The sequence below is a fragment of the Harmonia axyridis genome, chromosome 7 (assembly GCF_914767665.1).
Source record: "Harmonia axyridis chromosome 7, icHarAxyr1.1, whole genome shotgun sequence".
NCBI lineage: Eukaryota > Metazoa > Arthropoda > Insecta > Coleoptera > Coccinellidae > Harmonia > Harmonia axyridis.
The window spans coordinates 2802281-2829098 of NC_059507.1; the positions used below are offsets into that span (position 1 = coordinate 2802281).

General features: G+C 36.7%; 1 protein-coding gene across 3 annotated transcripts in view; it reads left to right on the forward strand.

Annotated features, from left to right (window-relative positions):
• The window catches only part of LOC123684398 (potassium voltage-gated channel subfamily KQT member 1), an 87642-nt gene that overhangs the window by 16686 nt on the left and 44138 nt on the right, over positions 1 to 26818 (forward strand). For 2 of the 3 annotated variants that reach the window (XM_045623643.1, XM_045623644.1), the window contains exons 2-4: positions 6412 to 6700; positions 10992 to 11171; positions 22368 to 22763. The exons of the other annotated variant lie outside the window; for it this stretch is intronic. In XM_045623643.1, the coding sequence (XP_045479599.1) occupies positions 6552 to 6700; positions 10992 to 11171; positions 22368 to 22763 (725 nt within the window). In that variant the 5' untranslated portion in view covers positions 6412 to 6551. The remainder of the gene's footprint in view (positions 1 to 6411; positions 6701 to 10991; positions 11172 to 22367; positions 22764 to 26818) is intronic. 3 annotated transcript variants of the gene reach the window in all.

Here is a 26818-nt window from a genome sequence, read left to right on the forward strand (position 1 = left end):
AACAAACAGCAGACAGTTCAAAATATAAATGCAAGGCAATGGAAGGATTCTATGCTGGATGAAGATCGGCCTGCATGATTCTCGTGGTCTTAGGTTGAATATAAGTCGAATACACCTTTTTTGAGTTATGAAAATTCTGCTACTCGATGCTGAATTACCCCAAAGGACAACATTATACTTCAAATGGGCAAAAACCAGGGCGTAATAGACGGCAAGCAAACCCTTCAGAGGTAGCGAGTTCTTGAGGCGACTTAGAGCAAAAAAGGACCCATTCAATTTTTTGCTAAGATGATCAATATGGTAGTGCCATCTCAAACTGCTGTCAACGTGCACACCCAGAAATTTAACGCTATCAGTTGACTTAAGTTTACTGTCTTTGCATTCGACAACAAAAGGCACTTGAGGAATAGATTATCTTAATTGGAAATGAATTATCTCTGTTTTGTTTAAATTCAACATGAGTGAGTTTCGATAGCACCAAATGGGAAAATTGCTGGATAAGTCTGTTGCATTTATTTTCAAGTTCTTCCCTTGTTCTCCCTGAGACCCCCATCGACGTGTCATCAGTGAAAAGAGTGATAGAGTCGGCCTTAATAAAATCAGAAACATCGTTAACGAATAACAAAAAGATTAAAGATATATAACTTTGAGTTGGCATTACTGTTCAAGATGGCGACCGATTCAACAGCTGTCAAGTGATTTATTCCCAGTTTGGTTTGGCAATTCATCATGAATAGACTCACGCCTGAACAACGCTTGCAAATAGTGCAATTTTATTTCGAAAATAATGGTTCTGTGCGGAATACGTATCGCGCACTACGTCCATTTTATTTTGTTTAGCGATGAAGCGCACTTCAGGTTGAATGGCTACGTCAACAAACAAAACTGCCGCATTTGGAGTGAAGCTAATCCTCAAGTGTATGTCGAAACACCGTTACATCCAGAAAAACTGACTGTTTGGTGCGCTTTATGGGCTGATGGAATCATTGGTCTGTACTTCTTCAAAAACGATTATGGCCAGAACGTTACAGTCAATGGTGATCGGTAAAGAGCCATGATTACTAACTTTTTCATTCCTGAATTGAACAACCATGATGTCCAGGAGCTGTGGTTCCAACAAGACTGCGCAACATGTCACACAGCTCGTGCCACAATCGATTTATTGAAAGACACGTTTGGTGACCGCCTAATTTCACGTTTTGGACCTGTGAATTGGCCTCCAAGATCTTGTGATTTAACACCGCTAGACTACTCTCTGTGAGGCTATGTAAAGTCATTAGTCTATGCGGATAAGCCACAAACCCTTGACCATTTGGAAGACAACATTCGCCGTGTTATTGCCGATATACGGCCACAAATGTTGGAAAAAGTCATCGAAAATTGGACGCCCAGATTGGACTACATCCGAGCCAGCCGTGGCGGTCATATGCCAGAAATCATATTTGAAATGTAATGCCACAAGGTTATCTTGCGGATAAATAAAATTCATGTCAATCGAATAATCCATCGTTGTTTTATTGCAATTTAAAGTTCTGTAGCTCTGAAAAAAACACCCTTTAGTTATTGCCATTTATGGGCAACATTAATATTGAACATGCTATTCAACTATTTCGTCTGCGTGTAAAATATCAAATGGTATATGGTTATATAAACTTCTAGACTGGATGACTAACGTCAAATCCATAGAGGAGAGAGTCAATAATATTTCGAAAACCCATACATGAAATTTTCAGTCACCTCATGCAAGTAAAACCGGTGGAAAATTCGCAAGTAATGCATAATTTCTGACTTGAAATGGATATTGTCTAGTAGACTGCGCTCACATAAAGCTGGTTATGGAGAAACCACATCAAAGCACTCGTAAAAGCCCCTTTTTCGTTTTTATTTTCTCGGCGAAGACCATGTTCTGTTCAGTCTGTTGTTTCTATGAATAATCGAAGGGTTTTGAATACAGATATCATGATTCAGACATCGATATTTCATTTTCCGTTAGTGTTGTTAATACATTTATACAGTCCAAACTGTGTCAATGTCAAATATCTATTAATAGGAGTTGTCAGCCATTATCGAACTTGGGAAGTTATCAATGAATTCGATATAAATGAAAAGGTTCTTGGAGGAAGAAAATTTTATGATGAACATATTTCTGAAGGTGCAGGATAAAGCTCTCAATTTTTAAGCGATAGATCATTATTGTATTAATTATTTATCGTAGAGATTTAGGTCTTATGATCTGAGGTTTGAACTCAATGAGAGATTTCATTTAGATATTAAAAAAGGGGAGAAATCGATAGATGTTCATTTAATTGTGAATATGAAGGTATTCAATCAACGATTGAAAACGATAACAGCCAAATGATGAAATGAGAAGGAACCTTGAAAAAACACTAAATCACTATCAATCAAAGCAAATAAAAAAATAATAAAAAATAAAGTTTCTTAATATTGAGAAACTTCCACGCTTCGTTTGTTTTCATAATTTTCCATCCAGGATCTAAGAAATATTATGCATCTTATAAATTTGTGGACTGACCAATGGACTAGTTTAGTGATGTTGATAATACTATATTTGAGACGATAGAATTAAAATATAGAGCAAAACTGATAAATCAGTGAAAAAAATTTGAAAATCCATCAATAAAAAATGACTGAGAAATAGATTATTCAAATTTACGTATTTTAGCGTGGAACGTCTTTGGTCTTCGACTCGTCTGTGACGTCACGCCACTTGCCTGTGATCGATACACCATAAATTACGTTAAATACTTAGCCGCGCCAAAGCTCTCGCGCCGTTTGTAGTTGTACAGTGTAGTTTTAACTCGAGTTTTGTTTTTATGTCACCATAATGGAAGAAGGCTTCGTGAAAAGACAAAGTTATTTTTACTCAATAACTTATTTCAAACCAACTTACACCTTATTATTTTTATTATCAGAAATAGACAGCTAGTACTGATAGGTACTTCATCATCAAAATGATCTTCACACACATATGAAGTAGTTTTAGGTCCAATTAAGTCACGCCTCATTACTTTGCACCATTTCTTCCTTTGATTCATGTCATTTGGTACATGAATAAACAATTTATTGGGGTTTTTAATTGTCGTGCTTGCACACATAAGCACAATACAATATTTGCAGGATTTTTTTTTTATTTCAGCCATCGTGTAACGAACAAAACACGACACGAACGGCACAATTGATTGTACACCAATGAATTCGTAAGCACTCTGCGAATACCAGTCGCATCGTGTAAGTGGCGTGACGTCACACACTAGACTATGAAATTATTCTTCCAAGCGCAACTTCAAAGTCCCATAACTTTTTCATTTCTAGAGATATTTCAATGATTCTTCCACATTTTTGTTTAATTTTACTTGAATTTTTAGAATTAATCCTTAACAAAAAACTGAAAACTAGTCCATTGCGGCTTTTTTGGAACTGTAAGAGCAGCTCTGGAAAACTGTCTTTCAACAGGAGCTGAAGATGCTGGCGTTGATAAAAAATCCTTGGTCATTTTGGCCAAGTTTGGAAAGATATTTCTCAAACTACCAAAATCTACCAATAGATTTCATAGAAATTTGAGAAAACTACTAATAAAGTCACACTGGCGAATGCCTCAGTCTCTCGGCGTTCGAGGAATCCCCTTATTTAGTCTAAGCGCGCACGAGATCGCAGAAATATATGCCGTACGATGCTTGCATATCAAGCTCAAGTAATATCAAGTAGCTTGATATCAAGTCAAGCAATGAATATCTAAAATCGAGTCAAGTAAAGCTCAAGAATGTAATTTTTCACGAGCTTGATTTTCAAGTCAAGTAGTTGATTAAAACGTCAAGCTACTTGCCTTGATGAATCCCTATTATAGATACACTTTCGAGGTCCCCAATGGTCAATGAACGAGCGCTCAAAAGCTCTATACGCTCAGTTGGTGCTTTCCCCGATCAATTTTTGATAAGTCAGCGGAAACTTCTGTGGCTATCGATACCGATGATCTCAGGCATAAATCCTAATGCATCCGATCGTTACTCGATAAAATCATATCGCTTATTTTCGGAAACAGGTCAAAGTAATTTCCTACTACTGGAAAGTTTCCACGGGGAAAAAAAACGAACAGTCCTTGACATTTCTCTGCTCTACATTATCGACCTTCCATTAAATCCTTTCCATTCTGTTTTGATGGATATTCAATTCTGTGTATCCAGCACTATCCAGTGTGCATACTAAACATCGAAGCAATCGTGACCGAAAGCGAATGTGAAATTACAAACTCAATATTTGTAGTTACTGAACTCTAATCGGATTTATAAAACGATACGATATTTATTCGTAGAACATTAAGCTTCAGGTACTTTAATCGACGTTTTAGATAAATTGAAACCCGATCTTTTCAGTTTTTGTTGTTTTATCCAGATAGGGTGGAACATTTTTTCGACAAAAACCTAAATAAGTACCACTTCACCCAATAAGTTGCGTTCTAGCCAGTAAAGCATATATTTTTTTGTAAACTTGACTTTATTCGTCATTAAAGTTACCTTCAAGAGTGAGACAATAGCTGTTTATACTTAGGCCCAAGAGTGTCACAAAAGAAACCTCTCAGGGGCGCGTATTACCATCACAGCCAGCCCACGTTGAGATCCCTGGAATCATATAGCTAAGGGTCTCTATTGACATGGGAGTGCCGTTATACCATAAAACAACTGGCCAGAGGCAATAAAGTAACTCTACTATGGGAACCGGGACATTGAAGAAAACTGTAAACCCAATGAACTTGCGAAAAGGGTATCAAGTTTAGCACCTGTTGGTTCGAGCCTTTTTATGGGCTTGGAAAAGACCAATAGAAGGCAGCGTTGCAACAATGGGAGTGGGACAAAGAAAAACCCTCTGGAGTAACACTGCGGCTCTTGCTCAGGCAATGAAATTTGTGGTGCTTTCACCGACCTATACCATGAAGCTATCCAAACTACCACTAGCTGAGTTTCGGGTAATGGTGGGACTGCTAACAGAACACTGTCGGTGCAAACACCTTTTGTACCGCATGAGTAACTCAGCATTTGAGATCTTTAGGCTCTGTGGAAAGGAGGTAGAACAGCCGAACATATAGTGTGTAAATGTCTGGGGCTGGTTGGCCCAAGGACCACTCATATGGGAAAGCCAACATACTCACCTTCAAGAGTGTCACATGTAATCCAACGCTCCTCTTACTTTTTAATAGCTTCTCGGTAGAAAAATTCGCCTTTGCTTTCGAAATAGACTTCAACCTCGCCAACACTTCTTAATTAGAGGCAAATTTCTTTCACTGGATCATTATTTTGAGGTCTGTAAAGAGCTAGTAATCACTGGGTACCAGATCTGGAGAAGGAGCTTGATGGTCAAGCAGTTGGAAACGCAATTCTTTCAATTTGACCAAGGTTCTCATAGATTTGTGATGATGATGATTGTCAATTTATGAAAGTCGAATCCATACATTTTTCAAAGAACAGATTTCGACATCTCGATTCCAGGCTCAACACTAGTTCCCAAAACTTTGACACCCATCTTTTTAAGCTTGGTACTTGCATGAAAATAGTGGTATGGCAAATTCGCAGTTTTAAAGATGCTTATTAATGGATTACTGTTAGGAGGTTTCATTGCATCGTCACTATGAGATCTATAGAATTATGTTTTCTCTATTTCATCAGCTACAACTCAGGTACTCCTAAAAATTTTACCGTATTATGCCAAGGGTAACTGTAACCAGTTGATATGGAGTATCTTCTTCTTTATTGTCACATAACCTGCACCTGTCAGTTTCTAATAATCCTTTTCGACATCGAAAGGACAACCCATTTGGTGACCATTAATTGCTTAAAGGTTTGCAACTGAATCGAATAACATGGTAAATGAAAAGAGTATTTCAATTTTAAGATTCATCCTGTATAAGGAATTAACCATTTTTATTTTCTGGGAAAATTTAGTGTGAATAGCGTCATCAGGATCATCTACATTCAAGCAGAATATCTTAAAAAATCTATATAGTTCAGATTTTGCACGTAAATATAAATAATAATTTCCAGTTTATTGCAAATTAATGTGTTGGTCGATAGAATTCTAGAAAATTAATGAGAAAAATATGATAAATGTACTGAAGTTGGGAACTTTTGAGAACTTGTTCATTCAGGCACCAATTGCACCCTTGGAGACCGCAGAACTGGGTAAGGTATACAAGAGGTTTCCAAGGGTGCAATTGCCGCATGAAAGCTCCTGGTTTCTGGGTCATTTTTTATTAAAAAAAATTATTATGTACAAAAATTCCTCGTCAAAATATAACAACAAGACTGTGTCCACTTTTACACAGAATATTTCGGCTTGAACAACCAAATCATTACCCCGGACAACAATTGAATTTTGACTTTAATCTCGAAACTTCCACAGCTGTTTCACTGTTCCACGTCTTGAGGCAAGTCTTCTGCAAGACTCGAAAAAATTCCCCATCTCTAAGAGGAAATCATGGACCGGATAAAAGGAAATGAGAATGGATTTTAGTGAGGCCGTAAGGCTGATCGACTGACTCGATGCTTTCATTTGTGATGTTCCGCGAGATGAACCGTTCGGAACAAGAGAATTTATACAGGACTTCAAGGAAACTGAGCTTGGTTCCCCTGGCTGGGAATCAATCCTTCGGTAATCTGCACGACTGCTCCAGGCGACATTCGGCCATAAGGTTCGTATTCAGATTAAAAACTAAGAGAAGTGGTTTGATGACATTTTTTTTACTTGATAAGGCTTCTACCAACAATTTTTTTTATATTTAACATTACTGTTCAAGATAGCGACCGATTTAACAGCTGTCAAGTGATTCATTCTCAGTTTGGTTCGGCAATTCATAATGAATAGACTCACGATAATCAAGTTAGGCGTAGATTCGTCGAATAGGCCCAAAATGAGATTGCCGTTGTTCCCGATTTTCATAAGCGAATTTTGTTTAACGATGAAGCGCACTTCTGGTTGAATGGCTATGTCAACAAACAAAACTGCCGCATTTAAAATGAAGCTAATCCTCAAGTGTATGTCGAAACACCGTTACATCCAGAAAAACTGACTGTTTGGTGCGCTTTATGGGCGGGTGGAATCATTGGTCCGTACTTTTTCAAAAACGATGATGGCCAGAACGTTACAGTCAATGGTGATCGGTATAGAGCCATGATTACTAACTTTTTCATTCCTGAATTGAACAACCATGATGTCCAGGAGCTGTGGTTCCAACAAGACGCGCAACATATCACTCAGCTCGTGCCACAATCGATTTATTGAAAGACACGTTTGGTGACCGCCTAATTTCACGTTTTGGACCTGTGAATTGGCCTCCAAGATCTTGTGATTTAACACCGATAGACTACTTTCTGTGGGGCTATGTAAAGTCATTGGTCTATGCGGATAAGCCACAAACCCTTGACCATTTGGAAGACAACATTCGCCGTGTTATTGCCGATATACGCCACAAATGTTGGAAAAAGTAATCGAAAATTGGACGTCCAGATTGGACTACATCCGAGCCAGCCGTGGCGGTAATATGCCAGAAATCATATTTGAAATGTAATGCCACAAGATTATCTTGCGGATAAATAAAATTCATGTCAATCGAATAATCCATCGTTGTTTTATTGCAATTTAAAGTTCTATAGCTCTAAAAAAACACCCTTTAGAATATGGCTCTTTTTTATTAATTTGAATTTGACCACAACATGTTTGTTTTTCATCATTTGATATGTTTGATTATTCTACAACACCTGTGGTGGGATCTTACCAATTTATTATCGACTGATACGTTAACGATCTCCTCACCATAGTAACTATGGCGGTTACTATGGTGAGGAAAGGGAGGGGTACCGATTATTAATGTATCGATAATAAATTGGTGTGATCCTACCACTTGTTTATCAAGCATCCTGACTCAATTTCATTTCATCTCTCATTATGATAGGAATATCAGATGGAGTATTTTGGAATTCCAGATCTAATTCGCTTGATACATATTTTTTCGTTTGTTTCAATTCTGAATATTCAATCATGTTATTCAGAAATAAATATGACGTTTCGAAAACTACAATATGACAAAGAATTTGGATCATAGATAGACTTTATTCTCCATGTTATCGAAATATTTGCGTAACAAGTGATTCAGTGAAAATGCTTACGAAACCAGGTGTTGTAGAATTATTATTAAATATCAAGTGATAGAATACTAACATTTTATGATCAAATTCGAAATAAGAATGGCTACAGGTATTCTATAGCAGTCTTGGATATATTATATTGTTGCACACGGTGACGTCATAACTCGAAAGTTATTCACGCTGTATATTAGATTATTATTAAAATACGGTAAATTAAAATAAAAAATCGACGTGTTTCAGGATTATTTCTTAAAATGGTCTGTTCAGCTAGAAATGAATTTGTTCCATACTTGACGAAACGGTAGAGTTTTCCTCAACATTGTGAGTTTCTGGAAGCTACTTTGATTGTCATGAACAAACCATATTGCCAGTGGAAACTGCCCAAAGTAAACTAACAAACACGGTTTACTCTTACTCGAAAAACATTAATTTGTACTACACAAGCGTGTGTAGAAGATAGAGATAATGGATAATTAACTCTCACAAAACAGTTTAATCATACTAAATCCTCGTCTATTTTCTATTGGAGCCTGCCACCAAACTAGCCACCACGTTGTTTGTTTAATAGAACTACAGAGTGCATGGAAAAACAGTGCGCTGAAAGGTTTAAACGTAAAACGAACTTTGAGCGTCTGTCTCCGAATCAATTGCTGTATAATTTCTTTATAATGTCTATATTTTGAGTAGCGAATGGTCTCAAACGTTCAGGTTCTACTCACTGATGACAAATTCGTCCTCAAATTCGATTAACACGATATCTCAACGATATCAAATTCAGTAAACACGATATCTCTCGATTGAATTGACCTAGAGACTTGAAATTCGGTTCTCGAATAGCTCAGTTGAGTTTGTTAATGGGCGAAATCAGACTAGGGATTCGTTAAAAAATATATGTTATCATCTTTGCGTATTGATATAATTCATTGTATTTTTAAGCTCACCTTCCTTGGAACAGATTTTTCTATCATTTTGTCACTACGTCTTCTTCAAAGCTATTACCTAAATGGGAAATTTTTCTTAAAGATCACAGCAAATTGGGAAACTTCAGTGGAAAATGATGTATTTGTATACAAAGAATATAGAGCAGGATCAAATGTCCTTTTCTGTAGGAATTGAAATGTCTGTGGTTCCACATCTCTCAGTTCACATTTAAAGTGACCCTCGGAAGTGAAACCTGACAGGGAAATTACCTACAGTTCGTTGGTCACTAAAGTCAAAAGAAAGTCGAGCCCTAGAGTTCGAGCATAAAAACCTACCCTACCATATAGGATGAAATTGTCTATCATCATGTTTTCTAAGAGGAAGAGGGGGAATTAGTGTCGTCATTTCAGTAATCTCAGAGGGATACATTTGGTTAAGGAAATGTGAGAAGTCTTTCTAGAGAACAATTAGAAATGTATATTGGCATTTGGCTCAGAAAACCTGAAAGGAAAGCATTTCATATTAGCAAGTTCCAAAAAATATCTTAATGAAAAAAAAAATATGGGGGTTATTCAGAGAGATTCACCCCGAATTTGGTGCTGAAAATCTTCATGTTCGGGTTTGAGACAATGATATCTCTCTTGCTAAAATTTTTTCAGATTTCTACAATTTCCGGTTATGCCGAAAACAGACTACCACTTCCTAGATAACTCTTAACGTATTCATTTTAGGTATAGGGTTTGCTTCATTATTCTCTCTCTTTTCAAACGTGGAATTATAATAATAATATTTATTTATTTCATATAGGTTCTGATTTGAAAATCTTGAGTTTCGATGAATTTGAGTTGTCCAAGTTCATGTTCACTTATAAACACCCTGTACATTTTTGGTTCAAATCGCAAACATTCCTATAATATTACGTATTTGCAGAATCAATATCAAAAAGGTTTTAAAAAAGCATTTCTGCAGAAATATTCAACTATTTTTTCATAAGAATCTCATTAACTTATGCATCGATGAGTTTTTACCCGAGTTATGGCTGAAATTGTCATCAATCAATCAAGCTATCTGATGATACAATAATATACTGGATGTGCCATTTGAAATAAAAAAGTAGTAGTCTGTTTCCATTTCAACCGGAAGTTGTAGAGATCTGAAAATATTTTTTTTCGGCAACCGTCCGGGAAGTGCATGCTTTTTCTCTAAGAAAGATGCATTTCCCGGCCTAGTCCGGAAAGTACGTACTTCCCGGACTAGGCCGGAAAAGAATCACGTCGTTTGTGTCAGTGTGAATATGAAAATCTTGGTAGGTATATTTTTAATAAATGCAGTTGATCATTACCATTGCAACCGAGAAAACGACTGACAGTTCATATGAAATTAGTTGTCAACAATTTGCATGTTTTTTGATCGCAATCGCAATAAAATATGGAAAGCAGCAGCGATAGTGTTATTCTACACGGTTGCCGAAAAAATATTGTACGCAACACGCCCGAAAATGTTTCTTTTGGACTCACAGACTTCCAGGACTCGCTTACGCTCGTCCTGGAATTTTGTAAATTCGTCCAAAAAACCCCTATTTTCCGGACTTGTTACGTAAATTACTATAGTGAGAAAGATCAATGTTTCAAACCCCAACAAGCAAATTTTCAGCACAAAATTATGATTAGTTTGCCATATACATCTAATAGGCTATCGCGGTGAATCACCCTGTATACTCAAAACTCACTCTGTATACATCAAAAGTAAAGGCCAATTAGAATAGGTACTCTAATAATTTAATATTAGAATTAAAAAAACTCTTGTTCAAATTAACGACATTCTACTTCCAATATCTTCCTCCATATCAATAAAAAAGCAGCTCATCTTAAATTCACCCCATACTTCCCTGAACTAATGTTATTATCCCAATTACAGACCCGATGATCCCGCTCCTGCTGCTTTTGGTGGCGAAGATCTGGTCTTGAGCGTGTTGAAGAGCCCAGTCAATCACATGGGACTGGATACTAGCGGAACCCTAGCAACAAATTGCGATGAGGCCCCAGCTTCCGAAGAGGAGGAGCTATGCGTTATCAATACACAGGATCAGGATACCAGGTAATGTATTATAGATAATCTGGCTGGGGATGATGTTGAGATTAAGATGTTTCGATGTTCCTCTCTCCCTTGGACTTCTCGATGGCGGTCAGCTTATAAATTTATTATTTTAGGTTGGTAGGTACGAGGGGTTTGCTTTTGCAGCCTTTGCGATTCATGGGTGAGGTCGTTACCCTTGTGAGATATTGACCTTGTTCTGGATTGATTTTCATGTTGTTACAGGCTTGGAAGAGTGAGAGTTTTGTGGGATAAAAACTTCAATAAGTTTTCTTTTACATTATCTAGTCTGGGTAGGGATCCCATTATGTTTCATTTTTGTTTGGACATTTACAATCGCAACATCATATGGCAAGTCAAGTATCACTGATAATATACAGGGTGATTCACTGCGATGGCCTTTTAGACCTTAATGGGAAACTAATCATAATTTTGTGGTGGAAATTTGCACGTTGGGGTTCGAGACAATAATCTTTCTTTCTAAAATATTTTCAGGTTTCTATTCAAGTACATAACTTGATAATATGTGTTGAAATTCGACTTTAAAATCTCCATATTATATTCTATAGCAGTTGTTCAGAAACTATTTTTCCTACAACTGCTATATGGAAAGTAGCATATTCTTTACAATAATCGCTGTTGATGGTCTGACCCTTTTGGAGTTAAGCAATGAATATTATACCTTGCGCATCACAGAATACTGATGCCATAACCTTACCAGCTGACTGTTCTGTTTTTCCTCGCTTTGGATTCGGTTCTTCGTGTGCAGTCCACTCAGCTGACTGTCGATTGGACTCCGGTGTGAAATGATGGAGCCATGTTCCATCCATTGTCACATATCGACGCAAAAATTTAGGTTTATTGCACTTAAACAGCTTCCAGCACTGCTCAGAATCATTAACACGTTGTTGCTTTTGATTGATTGTGAGCTCGTGCAGCACCCATTATACACACAGCTCTCTCATCCACAAATATTCGTGAATGATATGATGTACATGTTCAGATGATATCTTCACAATGTCTGCTATCTCGATCAACTTCACTTTACGTTCATTCAAAATTATTTTGTGAACTTTTTTTATTTTTTCTTTGTTGACAGCCTTTTTTGGTTCGCCGTCTTCGGTGCTCATTTCACCACGTGTAAACTTAGCATACCAATCAATGATGGTTGATTTTCCTGGTGGAGACTTGGAAACTCTTCATCAAGCCAAGATTTTGCTTCAACTGTATTTTTTCCTTTCAAAAAGCAATATTTTATCAGCACAAGAAATTCTTTTTTTCCATCTTTTTTGAAATAACAAAAGTAGCTACACTCACAATGCAATATCTCACAAACTAATGGTCGGACTGCTGTCAAATTTTGACACGTATCGTTTGAAGGTTGATACTAACTAAAAATCATATTGTTTCAATTCTAGCACCTCCATCTGTGTATTAGATCGGGGACTTTTCAATTGGCCTAATATTTCGATAACATGGAGAATAAGATCTTTCTGTGATGTAAATTGATTGTCATATTAATTGTAGTTTTCAAAACTTCATATTCATTTTTTAATTACATGATTAAATACTTAGAATTGAAACAAACAAAAAAGGAAACGAATTAGATCTGGAATTACAAAATGCTCTCCTCATATTCCTCTCATAATAAGAATGAAATGAAATTTAGTCAAGATGCTTACAAAAACAGTGGTGAGATCCTACCAATTTACTATCGATACGTAAATAATCGGTACCCCTACCTTTCCTCACCATAGTAACCGCCATAGTTACTATGGTGAGGAGATCGTTAACGTATCAGTCGATAATAAATTAGTAAGATCCCACCACAGGTGTTGAAGAATTATCTGAAGGGTGTTTTTTGGAGCTATAAAACTTTAAATTGCAATAAAACAACAATGGATTATTCGATTGACATGAATTTTATTTATCCGCAAGATAATCTTGTGGCACTACATTTTAAATATGATTTCTGGCATATGACCGCCACGGCTGGCTCGGATGTAGTCCAATCTAGACGTACAATTTTCGATGACTTTTTCCAACATTTGTGGCCGTATATCGGCAATAACACGACGAATGTTGTCTTCCAAATGGTCAAGGGTTTGTGGCTTATCCGCATAGACCAATGACTTTACATAGCCACACAGAAAGTAGTCTAGCGGTGTTAAATCACAAGATCTTGGAGGCCAATTCACACACGTGTCTTTCAATAAATCGATTGTGGCACGAGCTGTGTGACATGTTGCGCCGTCTTGTTGGAACCACAGCTCCTGGACATCATGGTTGTTCAATTCAGGAATGAAAAAAATTGTAATCATGGCTCTATACCGATCACCATTGACTGTAACGTTCTGGCCATCATTGTTTTTGAAGAAGTACGGACCAATGATTCCACCAGCCCATAAAGCGCACCAAACAGTCAGTTTTTCTGGATGTAACGGTGTTTCGACATACACTTGAAGATTAGCTACACTCCAAATGTGGCAGTTTTGTTTGTTGACGTAGCCATTCAACCAGAAGTGCGCTTCATCGATAAACAAAATTAAATGGACGTAGTGTCGAAATAAAATTGCACTATTTGCAAGCGTTGTTCAGACGTGAGTCTATTCATGATGAATTGCCAAACCAAACTGAGAATAAATCACTTGACAGCTCTGTTAAATCGGTCGCGATCTTGAACAGTAATGCTAACTTAAAGTTATATACCTCGAAAAAAAAACACCCGTTATAATTCGCGACTGCTATCCTGGTGAAACCTGATCTGGCAGATACCTAATATTTCATTTTCCCAGAATTGACCTCTTCTATCACTTAATATTGCAAATATTCCGAGTAATATGATCGACGTATCTTACGAAACTTCCTTCCCACAGATTCAATTTCGTTACCTTTAATATTGACGCAACGTCAGAAATATTGAGGCGAAGAAACTGCGACAATCTTTTTCTGGATCTGTTACGGATGATGTGGTTCTCCAGTCAACGCACTCTGGATGACTGCTCGTTTTCAATCAGAAAACCACTCGTCGGGAATAAATATTCGGTCCAAGTCCATTTTCTGTTTGCGCTGTCGATATCAATAATGGAAATATCATCCCCAATGTTTGTTCCAGATGTTTGAGGGAGAAGAGAAACTTTTCTACTTCAACTGATCTGATTTCGTTTCTGAAATAATCGGTTAGCTGCAGGAAGGGAATTGATGGTTGTCTAGTTTATTTATTTTAGCAATAGCGTGACGTCACTGATGACGAAACCGAGATGACAGCTGTATTCGACTTGAAAACGCACACAAAGTCACAAAAACTGGCTATTTCTTAAAGTTGCAATGTTGCTGATGTTTTCCATTAGGAATGACACAATTCAGAATGGTTGTTTCTCTAATTCTGTGGTTATTCCGATCATTCTTCCACATCTTGTAGAACAAAATCGTGCGAGAATATATCAGAAACGCACAGTTTTCATGGTTATATTTTATTATTCTATGTTGGCACTCCGAACTTTCCGCTACGGCTTTATCTGTCAATTCATCAATTTGCCTTAAAGAAATCAGTTCTTCCAACCAACATTTTTCAATGCAAAAATCACTAAATTATATTTATGGAAATATTTCATTAATTTCAACAAAATGCAATTAATTAGAGAAAATAATGTAAAATTCTCGTACAGAATGCTCATTCTACCACTCGTTCATTCCAAAACTCGCCACTTCGTGGCTCGTTTTTGAACTCGTGGAAGAATATCAATGCCTTCTGCACTTGTATTATAAATAACTATTCTCTAATTCTGTGGTTACTCCGTTCATTCTTCCACATCTTGTAGAACAAAATCGTGCGAGAATATATCAGAAACGCACAGTTTTCATGGTTATATTTTATTATTCTATGTTGGTACTCCGAACATTCCGCCACGGCTTTATCTGTCAATTCATCAATTTGCCTTAAAGAAATCAGTTCTGCCAACCAACATTTTTCAATGCAAAAATCACTAAAATATATTTATGGAAATATTTCATTAATTTCAATGAAAATGCAATGAATTAGAGAAAATAATGTATAATACTCGTACAGAAGGCTCATTCTACCACTCGTTCATTCCAAAACTCGCCACTTCGTGGCTCGTTTTTGAATTTTGAACTCGTGAAAGAATATCAATGCCTTCTGCAATTGTATTATAAATAACTATTAGCGCACTGTGTTTGAAATTTTTTATGTCATTTGTGTTCAATAGGTTATGCCCATAAAGTAAACATAGATAAAGGGAGTATACGCAATTTTTACATGTTCCCAACATGGTTAGATTAAGTTGTGGAATTGTGATATATTTTCAAATCCACAATTTTACTATACATTATGAATGTGTATTATATGGATTGAAATATATTTATTTGAGTGATTCCCGATTAAATATGCAAATTTGAATATTTGAAATCCGATATTTTTCCTAATTGGCGAATTTATAATAAGCAGAATATTTATTATTTTCTGTATCTGCCTGCTGGAATCCAAGGTTTGGCAACTTTTGCTCTCCTAGTGTCATCGGTTGTTTCACGTCGTTTGGCGCGCTTGAAGTTTGTTTTATGAATTTCTGATATATTTAGGCATTTATTTCAATATATTTTGAGTTAATATGAAACGTTGATTCACTATGGAACATAAGAAGTGCGATCTTTGTGGGGAAACTAGCCAATTGAGTGAAATATCGAATCACTGATATGTTTTCATTTTCGCGCGCTTCATGTCAAATTTGATAGTTCATGTTGGGGACAAAATTTGCGTACTGAAAATGACATATGTGGTCTCTCTCTATCTACGTTTATTACTCTGAGGTGTGAACGAGAACTCAAAATATCCTGACACCAAATCAATGTTCGTTTAAATTTAGTAGTATCTAATAATTCCTCCAATGTAAGAATTCCAAGAGAATCCAGCTCATCCAGCATTCTCCTACGCTGCAGTTTTTCTATTGTAGGTCGCATATCCTTAAAATTCAGTCGATTTCGTGAATTTATAATCCACTCTTTTCGGATGATAACGAGATTTTTACGACTGAATAAGAATTGAATCTATCCCTTTCAAGGATATTGATGTCTAAGCTATTGAGGCGCTCCTAATAATTCCAATTCCACTCGGAAGTGAGAATTTGAGCTTTTTTCCAATATCTTGAACGCTCTTCCGGATACAGTTATTTCGCTTCGAAAGAAGAGCTTTTTACCCCTCTAAAATACTCGTATCATATCTGCTACGGAAAATGAGGGAACGAATAGATCAATATCCACAAAATTGATATGAAAATATTGGAGACTACACCACATTTTACTTTTTATACGAATGTGAATAGCCAGTAAATTTTACAAAATAAAGGGTGTTTTTTTTCGAAGTATATAACTTTAAGTTGGCATTACTGTTCGAAATGGCGACCGATTTTACAGCTGTCAAGTGATTTATTCTCAGTTTGGTTTAGCAATTCATCATGAATAGAATCATGCCTGAGCAACGTTTGCAAATAGTGAAATTTTATTTCGAAAATAATGGTTCTGTGCGGAATACGTATCGCGCACTACGTCCATTTTATTTTGTTTAGCGATGAAGCGCACTTCTGGTTGAATGGCTACGTCAACAAACAAAACTGCCGCATTTGGAGTGAAGCTAATCCTCAAGTGTATGTCGAAACACCGTTACATCCAGAAAAACTGACTGTTTGGTGCGCTTTATGGGCTGGTGGAATCATTGGTCCGTACTTCTTCAAAAACGATGATAGCCAGAACGTTACAGTCAATGGTGATCGGTATAGAGCCATGATTACTAACTTTTTCATTCCTGAATTGAACAACCATGATGTCCAGGAGCTATGGTTCCAACAAGACGGCGCAACATTTCACACAGCTCGTGCCACAATCGATCTATTGAAAGACACGTTTGGTGACCGCCTAATTTCACGTTTTGGCCTTTGAATTGGCCTCCAAGATATTGTAATTTAACACCGATAGACTTCTTTCTGTGGGGCTATGTAAAGTCATTGGTCTATGCGGATAAGCCACAAACCCTTGACCATTTGGAAGACAACATTCGCCGTGTTATTGCCGATATACCGCCACAAATGTTGGAAAAAGTCATCGAAAATGGACTTCCAGATTGGACTACATCCGAGCCAGCCGTGGCGGTCATATGCCAGAAATCATATTTGAAATGTAATGCCACAAGATTATCTTGCGGATAAATAAAATTGTCAATCGAATAATCCATCGTTGTTTCATTGCAATTTAATGTTCTATAGCTCTAAAAAAAAACACCCTTTATATACCCTATGGATTATGACATCTCTGGAATATTTTCAATTCACCTGTAACGGATAGAATTGAATTGTAAATTGATTATATTTGCCAGCAGCGATGGAAAGCATTAAAGAACATTCAAAGGCCATCACGATGTTACAACCTTTCACAAAACTCCTGTATTTTCATGAAACAGTAACAGATGTCTAGTGATCCCACAAATTGAAACTGAACCAAACAAATAATGGATCAGTGCGTTCGAGTTGTTGAGAGAAACATCTGCTGGAATTGCAACATTGCGAAAAATGCCAGAGGCTGAGATCTGCATCGCTTCGAGTGCAGAAAAGTAGCGAAATGAGCGAGACCTAGCTGTTATCCTCTGCTTCGAATGTGAAATGAGAAACATTCGACATTGAACCTGTATTCATTATCTTTTTACTAGTTCAAGAAATGAATTTTGTCCGATGAATATTTCTAACGGGCGTTTTTTTTCGAGGTATATAGCTTTAAGTTGGCATTACTGTTCAAGATGACGACCGATTTAACAGCTGTCAAGTGATTTATTCTCAGTTTGGTGTGGCAATTCATATCATGAATAGACTCACGCCTGAATAACGCTTGCAAATAGTGCAATTTTATTTCGAAAATAATGGTTCTGTGCGGAATACGTATCGCGCACTACGTCCATTTTATTTTGATTAGCGATGAAGCGCACTTCTGGTTGAATGGCTACGTCATCAAACAAAACTGCCGCAATTGGAGTGAAACTAAACCTCAAGTGTATGTCGAAACACCGTTACATCCAGAAAAACTGACTATTTGGTGCGCTTTATGGGCTGGTGGAATCATTGGTCCGTACTTCTTCAAAAACGAATATGGCCAGAACGTTACAGTCAATGGTGATCGGTATAGAGCCATGATTACTAACTTTTTCATTCCTGAATTAAACAACAATTATGTCCAGGACCTGTGGTTCCAACAAGACGGCGCAACATGTCACACATCTCGTGCCACAATCGATTCATTGAAAGACACGTTTGGTGAACGCCTTATTTCACGTTTTGGACCTGTGAATTGGCCTCCAAGATCTTGTGATTTAACACCGCTAGACTACTTTCTGTGGGGCTATGTAAAGTCATTGGTGTATGCGGATAAGCCGCAAACCCTTGACCATTTGGAAGACAACAGTCGTCGTGTTATTGCCGATATACGGCCATAAATGTTGGAAAAATTCATCGAAAATTGGACGTCCAGATTGGACTACATCCGAGCCAGCCGTGGCGGTCATATGCCAGAAATCATATTCAAAATGTAATGCCACAAGATTATCTTGCGGATAAATAAAATTCATGTCAATCGAATAATCCATCGTTGTTTTATTGCAATTTAAAGTTCTATAGCTCTGAAAAAACACCCTTTGGAATATGGCTCTTTTTTATTAATTTGAATTTGACCACAACATGTTTGTTATCCATCATTTGATATGTATGTAATAATAGATAATTCTACATCACCTGTGGTGGGATCTTACTAATTCATTATCGACTGATACGTTAACGATCTCATCGCCATAGTAACTATGGCGGTTACTATGGTGAGGAAAGGGAGGGATACCGATTATTTACTTATCGATAATAAATTGGTGTGATCCCAACACTTGTTTTTCAAGCATCTTGACTGAATTCCATTCCATCTCTTATTATGATAGGAATATCAGGTGGAGTTTCTGACATGAAAATTGTATTGTAGTTCTCGTTCCATTTCAGAGTCCTGTTTAAGACTTCAAATCAAAGTTGAAACTAGTAGGCCTTTCTTCAAAAAAGTTGGAAGACCTGTCCTAGAAACTTGGGAATAGTCACAAAATTTGTACAATTGAGTCTAGTACCTCCATTGCGTAGGAAATAAATAGCAGCTTGGGCAATTATTTCTAATTCCCGTATTGAAGCTTACATCTATCGGCCTGAGAAGTGAAAGAAGGGTCTGAAAGAGCCTTCATTCAACGGAATCCCGATTCAAGAGATAACATGTTCGAAGCCAGTTACTGGACTGACGTTGAGAAATGAAAAGAACGATGTGAACTCCTGAACGAAGAATCGAATACAACACTCTAATCCTCATGAGAAGTGAAAGAGCAACTTAGCTCTGGATATTTCAAGAGGGGTTCTTAAATTCATAATAGTAGGTACATTAGTGGATGTCTGGATATGCTAAGAAAGTTCTGGAAATATGTTGAGCGTAAACTTATTTCTGACTCGAAGTAGGTAAATGTTGTTGAAGGAAAAGGTGGAGCGTTTTATCTTCGTCTTCTTTGTGATGCTAAACAGCCAAATTACAAGTGAGTAGGTAACTCCAATTTTAGCTACTGCATTTTCATTTTGATATGAAGAAATCAACAATAAAACATTTCACAATGTTTTATTTCCTAGTTGGTATGTGGTTTCCTATTTCGAATAGAATTTTGTGAGGTTATGAAAATTCTAGAAAGTCACGAATTCATAAGCAATATTTTGTTCACCTTCGAATCGTTCTTTACTCTCTAGAGCCTCCACACTCTTTCAATAGCCATTGATATTAGTCTCAAAAAAATAAACACAATATACTAAAAAATTGCAATAATGACGACACTGTGAAAACATGGTAAAATAAATATAAGAATACATCACTCTTTTAAGTCAGAATTCCGATAATCTAGACTGAATCATTTTGAACACATCTACGTATACTCCCCTTTCCTCAAAGCTATGTTAGAAAGGGAATTGTTCGAATGATAACATCATACTATCTTTATTCATCTACTGGGATTTCTGTTCCTAGCATTGAATATTTACAATAACAAGCCAATTCTGTATATTGCTAATATATTCAAACTTCGACCAATTTTATCAGTACCTAGAAACAGAAAAAACTCTTTTATATATTGTGCACTAGTCCTTTACTTGAAGTAACATCAAACCAGCGCATTTGTCAATTTGTTATTCTTATTTTTTATTCAATTAGCTACCTAACTACCTACCAAACTGAAACCATAAACATCAAACGGTTATATTAGTGAAATTGGAATTTATTTAGCGAATAAGAGAAGCCATTTCCCTAATTCAAGGTGTATACATATTTCCACTTGTTTACAGTATTATTACGAACGGTTGAAATCGAAATTCATTTTGACATATCGAATCAGGTAAAACTGGGACATAAATATTCAGTTATGAAATCTGAGTCTCCTTCTGTAATTTGAAACGAGCAAAGGTAAATTGATACTTATTTGGGCGCCAGGGAAATGAGTTAATCGAAAACACATATATTTTGTCTCGGTAAGGCTAGTAATATGAGAAGAGCAGGTGACAAGAAGACAGTTAGGGCTAGGGTGGAATATGACACAAAAAGGTGCACCTGCTGAATACTACATTATAAACACATTAAAACAGTAAATCAGGAGTTAATGTGTTAACATGTTCAACTTGCAATATGAAATACATTGGACTTTAGTTCGAAACTAAATTAGCAAATCTCCACCTTTGCAACATATTGTATAGATAATGATTACCCTTTCCCCACAATTGACAAAATGAAAATCAAATCAAAAGACATGAGACTCGACTACTCAGAATCCTCTGAAATTTATAATTTAGTGAACAGAATAGTTTCGAAATTATGAATGACCAAACAAAATTGTGATACATCAAAATATTCAACGCGTTAAAAGAGAGCTTTAAACCCTGGACATTTGGTGAGAAACATAGATATTCATAATTCACAAATCATAATTTCGTTACTACTCCTTCCTCGACGTTATTACCTGAATGGAAAATGTTTTAAGGATTCTCGAACATCGCAGCAAATTGGAAAACTTAAGTTGACAAATGATATATTGTGCACAAAGAATATAGAGCAGGATCAAATATCCTTTTCTCTAGGAATTGAAATGTCTGTGGTTCCGCATCTCTCAGTTCACATTTAAAGCGACCCTCGGAAGTGAAACCTGACAGGGAAATTACCTTCAGTTCGTTGGTCACTAAAGTCAAAAGAAAGTCGGGCCCCAGAGTTCGAGCATAAAAACCTACTCTACCATATAGGATGAAATTGTCTATCATTACGTTTTCTAAGAGGACGAAGGGGAATTATTTTCTTTATTCCAGTAATCTCAGAGGGATACATTTGGTTAAGGAAATGTGAGAAGTCTTTCTAGAGAACAATTAGAAACATGGATAGTTAATTGACCCAGACAACCTGAAAAGAAAGCATTTAACATAAGCTGGTTCTTATTGAAGGAAAAATATGCACAAAGTTGCATCATTCGATTGGATGAATTTCTACGATTCAGTGTGTCTCTCTTTTTAATTTGTTTTCATCTAAGATTTTTCGTCAACGTAGATAGTATAAATATTCTAGCAATGAAGTTTCATTCAAGATGATTGAATTTACTTGAATTTGGTTTTAAGAGTGAATAACTACTAGAAGAACGGAGATAAAAACTGACTTTTGATGATCATTGATCAATTGATCTCAATATCGGGCTGATTCCATATGGCTATGAAGAAATGAAATATAGAGAAATATCTCAAGATCTGTAAGTTTTAAAAATATAATGCTCCCAGCAAACTTGGATTCATTTATTCCATCAGATCTGAAAATTCAATAAAAAACAAAATGTTCCATAAAAAACATGTTTGGTACACCTTCATCTACACACTCTGTATTTCCAAACAATTCGAGAATGTAGCTCTAATGGAGTCAAATGATACTGAGTTCGAAAGTCTCCGCGGTTAACCGAAATTAGGCGTCTAGTCAATGTTGGAACACCCTGTATGTATAGTTCGGTTGTGTACTTTTTTCCTCCGAATGCTTTTCTCTTATTCCCAAAATGATCAATTCGTCTTTCTACTGCAAATGTTATGCCATATTTTTCATTTTTGTTTTCTCTTCAAGGTTCAAAACAGCAAACAGCGAAGACGAGCTGACGGAAGAATTTTCTGAAAGATTACCGTTTCTCCAGAGGATCAGAAAAGGACATAGATTCGTCGAACCCCACCATAAAAGAGTTCCAACACCACTCAAACGCAAGCATCCAAGATACAGCAGAAACCACAAATTCACTGATGTGATCCAGCCAGAGGACATAGTCGACGAGGATGACCCAGAAGCACCGTCCGACACGCCGAGAGGTGTTCCCGATCCCTACTATCCCATATACCTTCCCATTGACCAGGCCTTCAAGGCCAAATACGTTTTTCACCATAAGAAAGGTAAAACCTTCCAAGAACGAACATATGTGTTTCTCGAACATCCGGGCGGTTGGTTGTGTTTTTTCTACCATTTTACTGTGTAAGTATTGATCTTTTACAGCATGTTGTATAAGTTATGAATGACATATACGTCTTGGAAGTTTAATACTACAAAATAGTTACAACTGTACGCAAAAGCAACGATTATTGTAAATACTTCATGGGAGTTTATATGTAGGTCTCAAATTCATCTCGTCTTTTTCGTAATAAACATAATAATAACTTTCAAGTTGCTTATAAAGAGACTAAAGCGAACCTGGCACGAGCCTGAAAGACGAATACCGCAGACACACGAGCGAGAAAAGGACTTTTCCTACAACGGTAGCGTATTTTTCATAGCTTACTCAATTTCAAAACTTTCACACTCAAAGAGTCAAAGACAGCATCAGTTAAGTGGAAAGCTGCCCGGGAAAGTCATTCATTGTTCATTGACTTTCTTGACAAAGGTTAAACTATCAACAATGAATGTTTCATAAGGTTATTGATTGCAAAAATAAAGAAAAAACGTCCTCAAATGCAGAGAAGAAAGTCTCTTACACCTAGATAATGATAATTGTCACAAACTGAACATATTACTGATTGACCACTTAACTTATCCTCCAGGTGAATGCTCCAGTCATTACTGGCTTTTTGCAGACCTAAAAAAAAGCCCCAGGAAGAGAAATTTGCCTCTATTGAAGAAGTGATTACCGAAGTTTAAGTCTATCTCTAAAGCAAAGACGAATCTTTCCACAAAAAGATATTGAAGTGTTGACTGTTGAAGTAAAGGGTGTTTTTTTCAGAGCTATAGAACTTTAAATTGCAATAAAACAACGATGGATTATTTGATTGACATGAATTTTATTTATCCGCGAGATTATTTTGTGGCATTACATTTTAAATATGATTTCTGGCATATGACCGCCACGGCTGGCTCGGATGTAGTCCAATCTGGACGTCTAATTTTCGATGACTTTTTCCAACATTTGTGGCCGTATATCGGCAATAACACGGCGAATGTTGTCTTCCAAATGGTCAAGGGTTTGTGGTTTATCCGCATATTCTAAAGACTTCACACAGCGCCCCAGAAAGTAGACTAGCGGTGTTAAATCACAAGATCTTGGAGGCCAATTCACAGGTCCAAAACGTGAAATTAGGCGGTCACCAAACGTGTCTTTCAATAAATCGATTGTGGCACGAGCTATGTGACATGTTGCGCGGTCTTGTTGGAACCACAGCTCCTGGACATCATGGTTGTTCAATTCAGGAATGAAAAAGTTAGTAATCATGGCTCTATACCGATCACAATTGACTGTAACGTTCTGGCCATCATCGTTCTTGAAGAAGTACGGACCAATGATTCCACCAGCCCATAAAGCGCACCAAACAGACAGTTTTTCTGGATGTAACGGTGTTTCGACATACACTTGAGGATTAGCTTCACTCCAAATGCGGCAGTTTTGTTTGTTGACGTAGCCATTCAACCAGAAGTGCGATTCATCGCTAAACAAAATAAAATGGACGTAATGCGCGATACGTATTCCGCATAGAACCATTATTTTCGAAATTAAATTGCACTATTTGCAAGCGTTGTTCAGGCATGAGTCTATTCATGATGAATTGCCAAACCAAACTGAGAATAAATCACTTGACAGATGTTGAATTGGTTCTCATTTCAAACAGTAATGCCAATTTAAAGTTATATACCTCGAAAAAAAAACATCCTATAGATATTGAGTTTTTGTGAAATTTGACCCAAATAAAAAAGGGAATGCCGAAGTTGAAGCCTATTTCGAAAGCAAAGATGAATCTCTACAGAAAAGGTATATAAAACTAAGAGCACTTAATGCTCATACTCACTAATAGATTCATTATACTTTCTTTGTTTGCCTTTGATATGAAACGTAATTAAACGAAGTATAAATTACCTACTTTAGATGTTTATAATAATATTGCGTGTCTTGCGAATTTACGTAAAATATCGACATAAGTCTCTATTAACCCTTTGCGTGTTAGCTCACTGCTTCATAACTGACAGCTTCAAAATAACTAAAATGAACAACTTCAGGTTGTTTATCCTAGCTTTACCAGAAATTAATGTATGTGGAGCATGCCGTGTCAAGGTACTATAGTCTAATGAAAAATATGGGGAACCGTATACAAAGATTTCAATTAGGAATATTGAGACTGATCGATGCGGTAATATATTCAGAAAAATCCAATATGGTTATCGAAAAACATAGGCTGGCTTCGTGAACCCATTCAGGGTTTTTCCATTACCTTCTCAATTTGATATTTCCCAAGGTTCGATAACTGTTGATTAATTTTCGTTCAGCTGAAGTTCCATCGCTAATAACTAGAAAAATTGGGGAAAATCAATTACTTGGAGTCGGGAGCTTTTGAGTGCTTGTTTATTCCTTTACGATCTTGGAGACCATGAAACTTTCGAATTGTTTTATAGCTGTACATACAGGGGTAAAGTTTGAAATTTTAAATGGAAAATCCTTTTTTCTCATCTCACAGATGATCATTTTTTAGTCTCAAAAAGTGCAAAGCCCCCTCTACCTTTGGATGTGAAAGAAGCAAAAACCAAACAGAAAGACGTATCACATGAACAAATTTTCAGGACGTATTTCATTTGCAATCAAGAGAAACATAAGTTGACACACTTTTAGTGCCTCACCATAATGTTTTCAGAATAATTTATACAGCGCTACGTACATGCAAACATGTTTTTCTACTTGAATAACTTCATACCTCTTGCAATTTTTTTCAATTAGTTGTGTAACACACTCTTTGCCCTGACCCTTTACCCTTATCCATATAATAGTTCTTTGATGTCACGTCAGCTTTATATGTTAAAATGGATATCAGAGCGCTTCGCAAGATGATTTATTCACCCTTAGGGATTAATGTTCCTATGCTACAAATTATCCCTATGCACGTCATTAAGAGGGAGCTCCACAGCTAAATAACGTTTCATGGTATATCAGAATAAGATTTCACAACTTTTCGCGCTGTGAACTATACGGAATAAAATAGGTTGAAAGTTGGCTACGTTTATCGAGATTTCACTTAATAAAATGTGTTGAGTTTTGGAATATCTAGGGTCTAAATAATGGTTCTCAACACTTCACTCAATAAGTTCCAGACACAGGCAGTTGAACATAGCCACCTTCAAGCTAATCCTCAAGTGTATGTCGAAACACCGTTACATCCAGAAAAACTGTCTGTTTGGTGCGCTTTATGGGCTGGTGGAATCATTGGTCCGTACTACTTCAAAAACTATGATGACCAGAACGTTACAGTCAATGGTGATCGGTATAGAGCCATGATTACTAACTTTTTCATTCCTTGAATTGAACAATAATCATGATGTCCAGGAGCTGTGGTTCCAACAAGACGGCGCAACATGTCACACAGCTCGTGTCACAATCGATCTATTGAAAGACACGTTTGGTGACCGCCTGATTTCACGTCTTGGATCTGTGAATTGGCCTCCAAGATCTTGTGATTTAACACCGCTAGACTACTTTCCGTGGAGCTATGTAAAGTCATTGGTCTATGCGGATAAGCCACAAACCCTTGACCATTTGGAAGACAACATTCGCCGTGTTGTTGCCGATATACGGCCACAAATATTGGAAAAAGTCATCGAAAATTGGACGTCCAGATTGGACTACATCCGAACCTGCCGTGGCGGTCATATGGCAGAAATCATATTTAAAATGTAATGCCACAAGATTATCTTGCGGATAAATAAAATTTATGTCAATCGAATAATCCATCGTTGTTTTATTGCAATTTAAAGTTCTATAGCTCTAAAAAAACACCCTTTACAAAAAGTAAATATTCATTTGGGGCCAGATCTGTAGAACAAGCTAGATGGTCAAGCAGTTGGAAGCCTAATTCGTCCAAGGGGACCATGGTCCTAATCGATTCGTGTCAAAGAGTATTGTCTTAGTGAAAAAGTTGTTTTCCTTCCACATTTGAGAACGTTTTTCCGAATTTCTGCAATAATCAATTCAACAACCTTTGGTAATAATACTCACTGTTGAGGATTTCACTTTTCCCAAGATAATCAATGAACAATCTACCATGCACTTCGGTTCAGAG